The sequence below is a fragment of the Gavialis gangeticus genome, unplaced genomic scaffold (genome assembly GCF_001723915.1).
Source record: "Gavialis gangeticus isolate Ggan-Ray unplaced genomic scaffold, GavGan_comp1, whole genome shotgun sequence".
NCBI classification, from domain to species: domain Eukaryota; kingdom Metazoa; phylum Chordata; order Crocodylia; family Gavialidae; genus Gavialis; species Gavialis gangeticus.
Window position 1 is genome coordinate 61,718,869 of NW_017729025.1, and position 12,914 is coordinate 61,731,782.

At 42.2% G+C, this 12,914-nt stretch overlaps 1 protein-coding gene across 1 annotated transcript in view; it reads left to right on the forward strand.

Annotated features, from left to right (window-relative positions):
- Positions 1-12,678, forward strand: part of BAZ1A (bromodomain adjacent to zinc finger domain 1A) — a 120,193-nt gene extending 107,515 nt beyond the window's left edge. Inside the window, 6 exon segments of the mRNA XM_019519920.1 lie at positions 1,284-1,531; positions 1,622-1,854; positions 3,530-4,020; positions 7,448-7,593; positions 10,591-10,678; positions 11,661-12,678. Coding sequence (XP_019375465.1) covers positions 1,284-1,531; positions 1,622-1,854; positions 3,530-4,020; positions 7,448-7,593; positions 10,591-10,678; positions 11,661-11,851 — 1,397 coding nt within the window. The 3' untranslated portion in view covers positions 11,852-12,678.
- Positions 12,679-12,914: the final 236 nt, after the last annotated feature.

Here is a 12,914-nt window from a genome sequence, read left to right on the forward strand (position 1 = left end):
GGAGGGAAGGTTTAAGTTGGACATCAGGAGGCGCTACTTCACGGTCAGGGCGGCTAGGGTCTGGAACCAGCTTCCATGTGAGGTGGTGCAGGCTCCCACCCTGGGGGTTTTTAAGAGGAGGTTGGATGACCACCTTATTGGGGTCATTTGACCCCAGTGCTCTTCCTGCCATGGCAGGGGGTCGGACTAGATGATCTGCTCAGGTCCCTTCCGACCCTAGAAACTATGAAACTATAAATGGAGCAAGAATATCACTTTAGGTGTTCTTCCTTTTTTTAAAAAAAAAAAAGAGAGAGCGCGCCATTTTTTAGTTACAAAGTTACTGTATTGACTTTCTCTGCTTGTGTGGGCAATAGCTTGCTTTTTCTATTCATGCAAAAACTTTACCAATTACCAGCATTATAGCTGGCATAAATTTGTCGGACATTTGGAGAGCACTGGGCCACAGTGTTGCCCTTACCTTCTGTATGCATTGGTAAAGAGGAAGCTGCCTGGGGTGTGATTCTCTTGAGCCACTCTACACTTATTTCAAGTCCATGTAGTTTACACTACACCGGGCCTTCACAGAAGTCCTCTCTGCAAGTCTGTCCAAGGGACTGGAGATAAGTTTTATGTAATGTGTGCGTAATGGGTTCCTTCTCACTTGTTTGATTTTAGGATCCCTGCAGCAGAGGATCATGCAATTTAGAATGACTGCTTTTTTTCCTTTTAAGTCTAGGGTGCATGGTTGATTCTTTTTTTAATTGAGAGAATATTATAATACTGCATTAGCATTATTAATAAATCATTGCTGTAAATTTACTTCCTCTTTGACCTCTGCAAATGTGGATATGTGAGGGAGAGGTGGTTGGGAATTTTTCAGTTAAGACACTAATGAAATTAAGACTACAAGGTTCATTTACACTTCTGATTTAACGACAGGTTGGGTTTCAAATCTGATACTGAAGCAAGACACTTGACACAGATATGCAAACCCTGCATGACATCAGTTTGGTATTAAAGACTGAAATACACAAGTAAAAGTTGTGGTTCATTGGCTTGCTTCAAAATATTTGGACAAGGATGGAAGCCAGGAAATCTGTGGCATTGAATGGAAAAGAAAAGCAGTAATAGGTTGCTTTTTTCTTTTTTTTTTTTTACTATTTAAACCAAATTTAAAAAAATTACCTTTGCACATGAGGTTAAAATCCTAGAAGCCTCACACTCTAAAATAAACATGGATGTTCATTTTAAGTAATGTGATATTGCTTTTTTTTTTTTTTTTCCTTCCCTTTTAATGCAAGATGCCAGTGATGGTGGGCGTTCATATAAAACAGTTCTGGATCGCTGGAGGGAATCTCTTCTTTCTTCTACCAGCCTGTCCCAAGTGTTCCTGCATCTCTCTACACTGGATCGGAGCGTCATCTGGTCTAAATCCATCCTAAATGCTCGCTGCAAGATGTGCCGAAAGAAGGGTGATGCAGAAAGCATGGTGCTATGTGATGGCTGTGACCGAGGTTATCATACCTACTGTATCAGGCCCAAGCTCAAGGTACTGGGAGGAAAAAATGCTTTTGAAAATCCATAATTCAGGTAAGGTTTAACATGGGAGGCATTTCACTAATGCATTTTTGTTTACCAGGCCATTCCTGAAGCAGACTGGTTTTGTCCAGAATGCCGACCAAAACAGCGCTCTAGACGCCTCTCCTCAAGACAGAGACTGTCTGTGGAAAGTGATGAAGATGCTGCAGAACAGTTTGACAAAGAGGAAGAAGAGGCAAGCTATGAGGAAGTGGGACAGAGTGAAGATGAGGATTATGAGGAAGAGCAAGAAGATGATGATGATGACGAATCTCAAGAAGAAGAAGAAATAAGGTAGGTCAGGAGCTGTAGAAATGTTTTTTCTGAGAACCAGCTGTCCTTAGATTACTAAATGTTCTCAGTTCTTAAATGCACCTTTAGTCTGTCTCTTTGGTTGTAGTCTGAAAGCATTATAGATAGTTAGGGTGATGGTGACTTCAGCCTTTGCTATTGGTGTTTTTTTGTTGTTGTTTGTTTATTGGTGTTAAGAATGGATATTTTTGCACTTACGGATGATAATCCCTCTTTAACAAATGTGCAAGTGGTAGACCACCACCAGAGGTCACTTCTCGTTGGATGCCTTTCCATGCCTAAAGTTGCAGGGATAAATTTTGATACTCTGGAGAGGTGCTGTTCTAAATGTAAATTCCCAGGTAGGTCATGGACTTCAAATTCATAGACGCTAGGGCTGGAAGGGAGCTTGGAAGATCGTAGAGTCCAGCCCCCTGCCCTAGGGGCAGGAAGTCAGCAGTGATCATAGGATCCCAGCAAGACAAATATTGAAGCGTCTCCTTGAACACCTTCAAGGTAGCACTTGAACCACCTCCGGCGGCAGTCTATCCCAAACCTTGGGGGCTCAGACAGTAAAGAAGTTCTTCCTTATATCCAGTCTGAAATGGTCATGGAGGAGTTTGTGACCATTTGTCTTTGTCATCCCTTGGGGTGCTCTGATGAACAGACGTTTCCCCAGATCCTGGTGAGCACCCCGATACCCTTGTAAGTGGCCACCAGATCACCCCTGAGCCTCCGCTTTTCCATGGCGCTCAGCCTGTCGTGATAAGGTTTGTTTTTCCTGACCTCCTGATCATGTGCATGACTCTCCTCTGCACTCTCTCAAGCTTCTCCACATCCTTTTTGAATTGTGGAGCCCAAAAATTAAGTCTATGGATCAAATCTAGAGTATTCCTATGAGTTTTTTTTGAGCTCAATGTGTATGATGAATACAAACAGTAAAGAAACCAAAACTTCCTCTAAGTCGCATCAGAAGGGTTCTAAGAGTGATGCACTAAACTTTTTTTTGTTTCCTTAGGGTCAGATAAATCAGGATGGAAACTTTGGGAGACTTGACATACAAGTTAAGAACATGCTCCCAAGTTGAAAGTTGTCTTTAGCACAATTCCTTCCTTCCTTCCTTCCTTCCTCAGTCACTTGTATTGAGCGTAGGGGAAGGCTCCTGTTACTTCTGAAAGTTGGAGTTCAGTAGTCTGAGAGAATTTTTATATCACCATAAGACTCTGTCACTGGCAAATGCTGTGGTCCATTGGATCACCCTTCTCAGTCTTCACTCTTCCCTTCTGAGGGCATAAGCACCTTTTGTGTGTTAGCCCTAAAGACTGAACAAGACATCCTTAAGAGCCTGTCATCACTGCAGTTAGTCTGTTGGGCAGGCAATTCCTGTACAATACTAGCAACCACTGTTGACCCAAGAAACAAATTTAAAGACTCAGACCTAGGTGTCCTGTCATAATAAATTTCTAATACCATGCTGTTGCTATTAAGTTTTCCAGTGTTTCAAATCTATCTCTAGTATCTGCTGCATAAAACTTGTGACTCTGAGAACTCTGAGCAATAGGTAAATGTTTTTAAAAAGATACTGAATTAAAAGCCTTGAAGAAAGGAGGGAGTTGACGTTTGTGATAATTTGGAATAGTTAAATGTGTAATGCTGCTATTTATTTACATTTGTACAGCCTGTCTAAACAAAGAAGGCCACAAGTCAAGTTTCCATTAAAAATGAGGGCAGCCAAACTCAACAACCCCTTCTCGAGTCGGTGTAGCCAGCGCCAGGCTACTGGAAGATATGCTTCCCGGAGTCAGCAAAATACACCTAAACAAACTGCATCTTCCTCCAGAGCTAGAAGAAGAGGGCTAAGAAAAGTAAAGTCTGCTCCTCCATCAGTAATGAAGCCTTCATTAAGACTTAACAGCCGCACTACTCGTCAGAGTCAAGGAGCTTTACAAGCAGATGTATTTGTGGAATTACTTGGTCCTCGAAGACGACGTAGAGGACGGAAGACAGCTGATAATACACCAGAAAATAGTCCTTCCAGTTCCTTTGGGTTTAGAGTTGTTGAAAGCACAGACTCAAATGCACGCGTCCAGAAATCTCTGGTTTCTGCACCAAAACTCTCTCTTCAGGATAGCGAACCTAAGAGAAGAGGCCGGAAACGGCAGTCTACAGGTTAGAAAAGCTCTTTTATCAAGGATGCTAGATACGTTACTTAAATGCGTTGATGATGGGGCTGGGGACACAACGGGTTAAAGTGTAAATGATAATGTGAAAAATTTATAATCTGCAAGATATTTCCATTTTAATTAACCTGTTGGCCCTTCAAAGTACCAAAGCATTAATGACTATTTTAAAGTAACCTGACAGATTCAAGTTACAAGTGATCTTAATATGTGGAGGGGTTGCCAGCTATCAAACAGCAGATATGGAAGTGGAGCTAGACTGAACCTGTATTCTGTGTAACTGCTGAAGGCAAGTGTTGAAGCACAGTCTCAACGGTAACTATCAAGTAAACAGTGGAGAACAGAGAAATAAGTGAGGCAGTGAAGTTCAGAATGAGTAAAACAAAGTGATATTCAACCTGAAAATGATGTCTTTTGAGCTGCTGGCTAACATTCCAAAATAGTCATGGAGGGGGATACTTTTGGAAAGCCAGCATCTAAATAATGTGACTGCACAACTGGATAACTTGCAGAGCTTGGTTGAAGTATGGCACCAAAAAATTAATGTTTTTGTCCCAATCTGTGCTCTTTACAACCTTGTAATTAGGCGGTCACTCTGCTTTGCTTATGTTGCTAGTACTGGTCAGCAAATAGGGTAAAACTAGACTTAATTGTGTTTGTATGATGGAGTTTGGGATTACAGGAGAGCATTATGTCAGCTGCTGGCTTCCCTTCTTTCCCCTGCTCGCCTTCCATCCTTCTAACAAAAAAAACCAAAAAAAAACCAAAAAACCCTTTCTATACTGTTTTTAAAAGGTATCTTTCTACACTGACCTTGCTCAACTCCTCTGCCCTCCTTTCTTTCCTCTGTTTTAAAAGAGATTTATGTACAAAGAGTTAGATCCAAACCATTGTCTTTTGGTGCTCCAGTTGTGCACAGCAGCTCCTCTTAAAAAAAAAACTGGGTACCTTGCTCTGAGATGTCCCTCTGAATGGGCAGGGTTAAGCAACTAGATTCTCTTATAGTCGACGGATAAGGATAGCTGCTTCTGAAGGGTGATCCAGAGCACCTGGGTGCTCAGGAGAGAGGCATCTAGAGCCAACCAGTGGGAGACTTTAGATGCAAGGTGTACTGAACTGCTGCCCCTCCTAAGAACTTAGACACATGTCTTAGGACTGCACAGCAAGTTGCTCCATCTTGGGGTTCAGAGTGCTCAGAAGGGGGATGCATAATCAACCAGGTCACTAACACACATCATTACCAGTACTGGCTTCATTGTAACACATGGTGCCTGGGGTGATTTTTAGTCTTAAACATGGCTGGTGGTCGGGATGTCCAGCTTTGATGCAACAGTTCTGTGATGAGAGCATTTACCCAGGAAGTGGAAGATGTGGGATTTAGGTTCACTTCAACCTGAAGGGTTCTAACTCGCATCTCCCACTTCCTAGGACAAAGCTCCAACCCTTGGGCAATAGACACATCAGGGGGAGACACCTTTCATCCCTTCTGCTGAAGCTGGGCAACCCGAGAATGTAAGGTTCATGGGCCAGAGAAGAACCACCAAAATGGAGCCTGGCACTCTAGCCAGGTGGTTCAAGTGCTGCAAGGGGCTGGGGAAACCTAGGTTTCAGTCCTTGCCGGCAGGGTTATTTTTGTTTATGTGGTATGTTTAACCAATTCCTGTCTCATGTAAAAAGTCCTGGTGGAAACTATAGCATACATAGTTCCCTGGTGGGAACTGCTGTGTTCAAAAGTAACGTCTGGTCATTGAGAGTACAGCACTTTGCACAGAACTCGGTGCCTTTTGTGGTCTCAGGTGGGCGGTAGGTGTGCTCTGCAGACAAGTAATATATTGGCTCCCTGCAAGCTCCAACCTGCATTGCAGTGACATTCAGGCATGCCGGGTGTCTTGGTATTCCATCTGGATTGCTTCCAAATCTGCAGAAGCCTTAGTCTGGGCCTGGCCCCCACAGCTTCTTCCTATTGAATGTTCTCTGCACGAAAAAAGTCCCACCTATTCACTACTAGTGGGGCACATTCAACATCTGCAATTAGCTGTTATGAAGAGCTTGGGAGTGGCCCCCTCCTCTTCATGCCTCACTCAGCTAGAGAGAGAGAGGAAAGGGAGAGCGAGCCTAAATATGGCCTGGCAGGAAGATTGAGGGTGGCTCCCAAGCCATGTACACTCTGTAATTGCTCTTACAAGGGCACATCAGACACTTGCAAGTGGGTGAAGTTTATTCCCTCGGTGGCCAATCTGGGGAAGGGAAGCAGTAGTATAGGCATGGCCTCACATTTGAAAGTCTAGGGCAGTTGTTAGCCTTTTTAGACTTGAGGCACCATTGTTAAAGTAAAGGCACCCCTTAGAAATTGCAACGTCGTAGTTTACCCTTGTTTGTGGACTATAGAGAAAATAACAGCAGCAATTCTTCTGTTGTGAAGAACTTAGGAATCCATAGTGTTAAAAACATTGACCCGCAGTAGGCTTTTTATTTAAAATCTTTGAGTTTATCTTGTGAATCATGTTTGCACACCACCATGCCAATGTTGCTTGGCACGCTGTGGTACTCTTGAAAGGATTGCAAGGTACCTCAGTGCTGTGGCACCCTGGTTGAGAATCACTAGTTTAGGGACAAAATTGAGGCATCTGTTTTAATTGGCATCTGAACCACAAAGCCTCTGAAGCAACCACAAAGCCGCTGAAGCAGGGTCAGTCTATATTGTTTGTTACTTTGTTACTAAATTCTGCCCAAGTCCTCTCTTCCAGATGCTCACAAGAAAGATACAGATCTAGTCCAGAGTCAGTGTTCTTCTGTACTTCAGCAAAAGCCTATATTCCTGACTAATTGAGTTGGTTACTAAAAGCTGTAATAGTGTTAAGAAAAATGGCATGAACCAAAACTGTGAACTGTGTGGGGGCTGCTGTTTTGGTACTAGGTCTCCAAAAATGAAGTCTTCTGTATTCCTCTCAATTTATAATGTCCAATTTACTATCTGATACTTGACCAAATGGAAATGGATGTTTACTAGTGTTTTCAAAGTAAACAGCAAAACAAGTTCCTTTTAGCTTTGTACTGTTCTTGCTGGCCACGGACTAAAGAAAACAGATGAGATTTCATTTAAAATTTTGGAGTTGGGTAGCTAAAATCCCTTGGCAACTCTTGCCTCTTAGTATTCACCCCAATCTTACTGAGCAGTTTGAGCAAAATAAAACTATCAACAGAGATACTATTTTACATAGGGATGAAACTTGATGTACAAGGGAGGAGAGACAAAGTTCCCATTCCTTCTCTGAAGTACCAGACTGCCTGATCTTTTACCTTCTCTTGTCCCTTCCTCTTGCATTGTAATGGTTCTTGTTTCATGTTTAGTGTCTATATATGTTTGGCCAGATTAGTAGTAGTGTTGTTTCTAGCCAATTTTGTGTTCTTTTCAGATTCTTCTCCTCAGACTGCTTTAAACAGGAGGAGTTCAGGGCGTCAGAGTGGAGTCCATGAATTGTCAGCTTTTGAACAACTTGTCGTGGAGCTGGTACGACATGATGACAGCTGGCCTTTCATGAAACTGGTTTCCAAAATCCAGGTAACTGGTGTGAATGCTTTGGATATTACTTACTGACAGCAGAATTCAGATGTAGTGGGTAACAGTAACAGGAGTGCAGCTAAACCTGGCTTTAAAATCTTTGGCTATATAAATTAATTCTTAGTTAGAAACTGAGATTTCCCAACTTGGTGCATTTACTAAACATGTTTTAATATACCTGGTATCCAAGGTTAAAGACCTGGGATGGGTTGATAAGGTGAGTGAATGGCAGAGTTCTTGACAGTCTGTACTCAAAGGAAAGGCAAATTATTAGAAAGTTAATTGAATGAGTGCTGTCCCTCTAAAGTAGTTTCTTAATGCCCTATAAATGGTGAACTACTTCCAAAGCAGAGACATGGTTAAAAAAAAAAAAAAAGTGCTAAAGGAACGACCTTATTCCAGTGTTAATCAAGCCATCCAAATGATGATGGTGCACAGCAGCACATCCTCAGTTCCATTGCTCTTTCAACTGTGGCCTGTTTTTGCAGTAGGAACTCCAGGAGGAGTTTCTCTTCTCTTCAGTGTTTGAAAGAGCACAGTAAGTGCTCCTGCAAGCTCTGCTGGCTTATATAGGTGAATGGCAGGGCTGTCTGCCTCCTCAGCCACATTATGACTGCTCCCTGAACATAGGTTTGCCAGGTTATGACCAGAGCTGGTCATTCTGTTAATTTCTGGGCACCATCTTCATTTTATCAGTTTAAGACTTGATAATCTGAGGAAAAACAAGAAACATCAGGGAGCTGGAAGGATCCATTTAAAATAGTTATCTGTGAACAGACATGTTACTAGCAAGATAAGTGGTTATAAATACTAGATGTGCACCAATACATCAGTCCAATATTGGATCAGCACCAATATAAGGAAAATTCACTGTATTGGAACTTAGCCTAATGTGGCCAATTTTAATTTGGCTGATTAAATGCCTGTGTGTACAGCTGCAGCACAGCACACAGGCAGCAAGGAGCACAGCCTGACAGCTTGGAGAGCTGCATGCTGCTGATGAGTCTGGTGGTGCAGATCTGGTGAGGGAAGGAGTGAGGCAGGGGCTGGTGTAGGTGCTGCCCAGCCAGGGTGGGGCAGGGCACGGGACAGAGCTGCAGCTCATCCAGGGGGCATGGGGAGGGGGAGCAGCTCCCACAGATGCACACCCCCTAGAAGGGCACGGGGGAGGGAGGGGTATGCCCCCAGATCTGCGCAGGGGGCAGGCTGCGGACTGGGGCCAGGGCCATGCCATGCTCTTCCCAGGGGGGAGGGAAAGGGGGGCTGCATTGTGCTTGGAATGTGTGGCAGCACTGAGGGAGGGAGCTGCAGCCACCCTAGATTTTGTCATAGTCTGTTCCCTCTCCCAATTCTACTGCCTGCCCTGAGCACAGCCTGGTCCAGGTGTCTCAACCCCTGCTGGGAAGAGTCCAGCATGGCCCCAGCCTGCAGCTGCAGCCCACCTGCCCTACACAGGTCTGGGGGCATCCCCCTGGTGCTGTCCCAGGGTGCACGCAGTGGTGGGAGCCACTCTCTCTCCTGTGCCCCCCCCCCCCAAACTGTGGCTCTGTTCCCTGGCCTGCCCTGCCCCACCTCAGCTGGACAGTGCCTGACCCTGTCCCACTCCCTCCCTCCCTTTCCACCATAACAGACTTACCAGTTTCACGCAGCTGGTATCAGGCATCGGACTGGTATCAGCTGATATGCCTCCTTGAAAATCGGCTATCAGTATTGGCCTCCAAAGTCACTATCAGTGCATTCCTAGTAAATAGCAAAGCAGGAGAGGAATTTTTCATAGAGTAGGAGAGGGAAGGCCACTCCCTAGGTGTACTGGAATTAAATTGGGGAAAAAGAAAGCTCTGGCTGACCTCAAATAAAGCTTTGTAGTGGAAACATTGATTAATCTGGATCTTGAAAGATAATTGTTAGAAGCCCTGTTGCAAATGTGTTCAAATTTAGTACTAGAAAATAGTCTATGTGATTCCAAAGGAGAAATTCACAGCTGATTACACTTAATCTTCTATACAGTGCTATAATAGTTTAGTTTAATTACTTGCTTCCTGCAGACAGTCTGCTGACCTGCATTTACAAATCCTGGGTGCACTGGATGATGATCAGTGTGTCAGATTTGAGGCTAAAAACTAACATGTATTTTTTACTTCCATTTCCTCATAAATGGCAGGTGGTAGGTAGCAAGAGGAATGAGTGATTTTTATTTTTATCCATCCAACCTGTATCACTGCCAGTTCCCTTTCCACATCCTGCCTTGCCTCGCCTCTTCCTGGCAAATTTCACTCAGTGTTATATGATGAGCCGTAGCCACTTAGACAAACACATGTACATTTTACATTTAAGTCTTGTGTTGGATAACCAACATTGGGATCCAGATTGTCCTGGACACAAAGACAACTTGTATATTTTCCCTTCCTACCTTAATTTGTGGGGTGGGGGGAAGAAAGGGAGGTAAGCAGCACTTTCTACCTGTCATGCAGAATGGATAATTTTTTCTACCAGAACTGGTATTTTAAGAACCAAAAGAGGTGCAAAATGGAGGAATGTGAGTAGCAATGGAGTAAAAATAGCCTTCCTTAAGTATGAAGGAGCATGTAAGGTAATAAAATACTCAAGGACAAATACAAGTGTGAGGAACAGTAAATCATTTTTGCAGTTTGACAAGTATAAACAGCTGCTACACAAGAATTTAAGTTTTATAAACCAGGGGGTATTTTTGTTTTGTTTTAGGGTTTTAATGCATTTCTGGACCAGATTTCTGTGTAAATCAGTGGCTTTTTATTTGTTGTCTCTTGAACAACTTTCAAAATTTAGATCAAGAAAACAAGAGCTGAAATCCCATAGATTATAGTTTTTAACTGGGAATCTTTACACTCATACAGAGGAAAGACTCTTAAATAAACACCAGATTTCTTTCTGCATGTCTCAACAGCTGATTCTTATGAGTTGAATTCAAGCTTCTATGTATTTTTGCTGTAATAAAAAGACTGCTTTTCTTTTTTGCAGGTACCAGACTACTATGATATCATCAAAAAACCTATTGCCTTAAATATAATCCGTGAAAAAGTAAATAAATGTGAATACAAGTTAGCATGTAAGTAATGTATAAACTGTTGCTTAAAATAGATTTTATTCTCTCCACAGAAGCAGAGCTGATGGTTTGAAAAACCATTCTAAGAAACTTATGAATATTTTTCCATGTAGTAATCATTATTCCTAGTACTTGTATTAGTAAAGTGTGTTCCACCTGTCATACTTAAGACACAATTAATCAGTTAATCACATCTTAAGTTGTAATCAGGTTTCACGTTAAAGCATTTAATGGCATCATAAAACAAGGAACAAGCCACAAGGTTATTCCACAACAAAGTGTGATACTTTTTGTGGCTGGTTCCTATCACACCATTAACTGTGGCCAGATGTACCCTTGTGGCTGGGAGCCCTGTCAGTTGTGGGTGTCCAAATGAGCTGACCAGGCTGTCAGCTGTGGGAGCACATGGTGCATTCTTGCATCTGGCAGCCCCATCAGCTGCAGTGGCTCCCAGATACAGGAGCTTGCTACTTGCCCGTGCAGGGGGGAGCCCAGGTTTACCTACACAACAGTAATGAGGCATGGTAAGATCTGATGCAGCTGCAGGAATTGAGCCTCCTGCAGTGCACATGTGCATGTAAATGGGAACTATGCATGATCCACATCTGGCAGGGGGCCTAAGGAATGATTAGTCATGAAACTTAATTTCTCAAGCTTTAGGGATAGTACCCTTTTAAAGTGAAAAGGGTGTGGCACATTGAAACATGTAGGGTAGTTGTCATTGTTGCTGCTGAGCTGTAATCTTTGTTGAGAAACGGCCTCTGATTGTTGAACTGTTAATCTAGAGCACTTGCTTGTTCAGCATTTACATATGTTCTAAATTCACAGCATTAGTATTGGTAAGATTTCTTTAGGTTAGAATGATCTTTCTGGATGGCATCCATCTCTGCTTGAACGCTATAGTGCGCTACAACTGGAAGTGTGAAGCATAGTATCTGTGGAAAATACCCTAACCTAATTTCTTCATTGCATTTTTTTTTTCCAGCGGAATTTATTGAAGATATTGAGCTCATGTTCGCAAACTGCTTTGAATACAACCCTCGCAACACAAGTGAAGCAAAAGCTGGAACTAGACTTCAGGCTTTCTTCCATGTTCAGGCTCAAAAGCTTGGACTCCCTGTGACATCTGGTAATGCAGACCATGCTGTTCCAGCTGCAAAGAAGTCACGAATCTAACCTCTGCCTTCCAAAGGATGTTTTGAGGGAACCTTATATTCATAAAAACAAAACATTTAAATCATGCAGTCATCCTATCTGTATAAAGCAATAACAACTGTTTAACCACCTTGAAGTGGGGCCTGCACTATATTCTCAATTTAATATTAAGCACTCAGGAGAATGTAGGAAAGATTACCTTTGCTACAGTTTTATTCAGTGTCTAATAATTTTGATAGATGTACTGGATACAGTACTGGTTTACAGAGGTTTTGTACATTTTTAATACATTCATGTGTCCAACTATATCTTCCAGAAATTTTTTTCCTGCATTGGATGACCTTGTTTCATCCTGTAGATTTTCTAGAAGCTGTGGTATTGTGAGGGCTTTATCAACTCAGATAAAATCTTCTACTGTAACACAGTTGAAGAAACTGTGTATATGTTTAAAACTTGTTTTGAGCATAGCTTATCTACACTACACATGAATGAGTACAATTTGCATATCCTTCAAAGTACTGTACCAGTGCTGGCTGGAGGTATTCAGTCTGAGTTTAAGTAGATATTTATTTAGTATTCAAAGTTAATTTGTGAATTTGTTTTGTATTTATAAAATTTGTACCTGGGGATAAAAAAAAAAAAAAGAGTTCCTTAACTTTTTTTTATTATTATTTTTCTGTGTTTTTGTTATTCCTAACTTTTTTTTGTCTGATGATCAGCTGATAATGTAATACCTTCCCCTTTCTGTGGAGCAGTTCTTCTAGCAACAACTAATTTACAGGACTGTATAATAAATTTATATGACAACTTTCTAAGTGTACAAATAAAATGATACATTTTTCAGTGTATTCTGAGCTTCTGGAGTTTACTGCAGTCAGCCATCCAACTCTCTACTCTGCATCCTTAAACAGTCCTCATTTCCAGTGACTTCAAGTGAGAGGTTGTTTGAGAGAAGATGGCAGGATTTGGCCTGGACAAGAATGCATTCTAACAGCATAGCAATCATAAGGGGTATTTTAAAGTCTGTATTTCCAGCAATCTTGAAAATGGATGGATGGATATATCCCTTTGTCTTGTCTTGTCT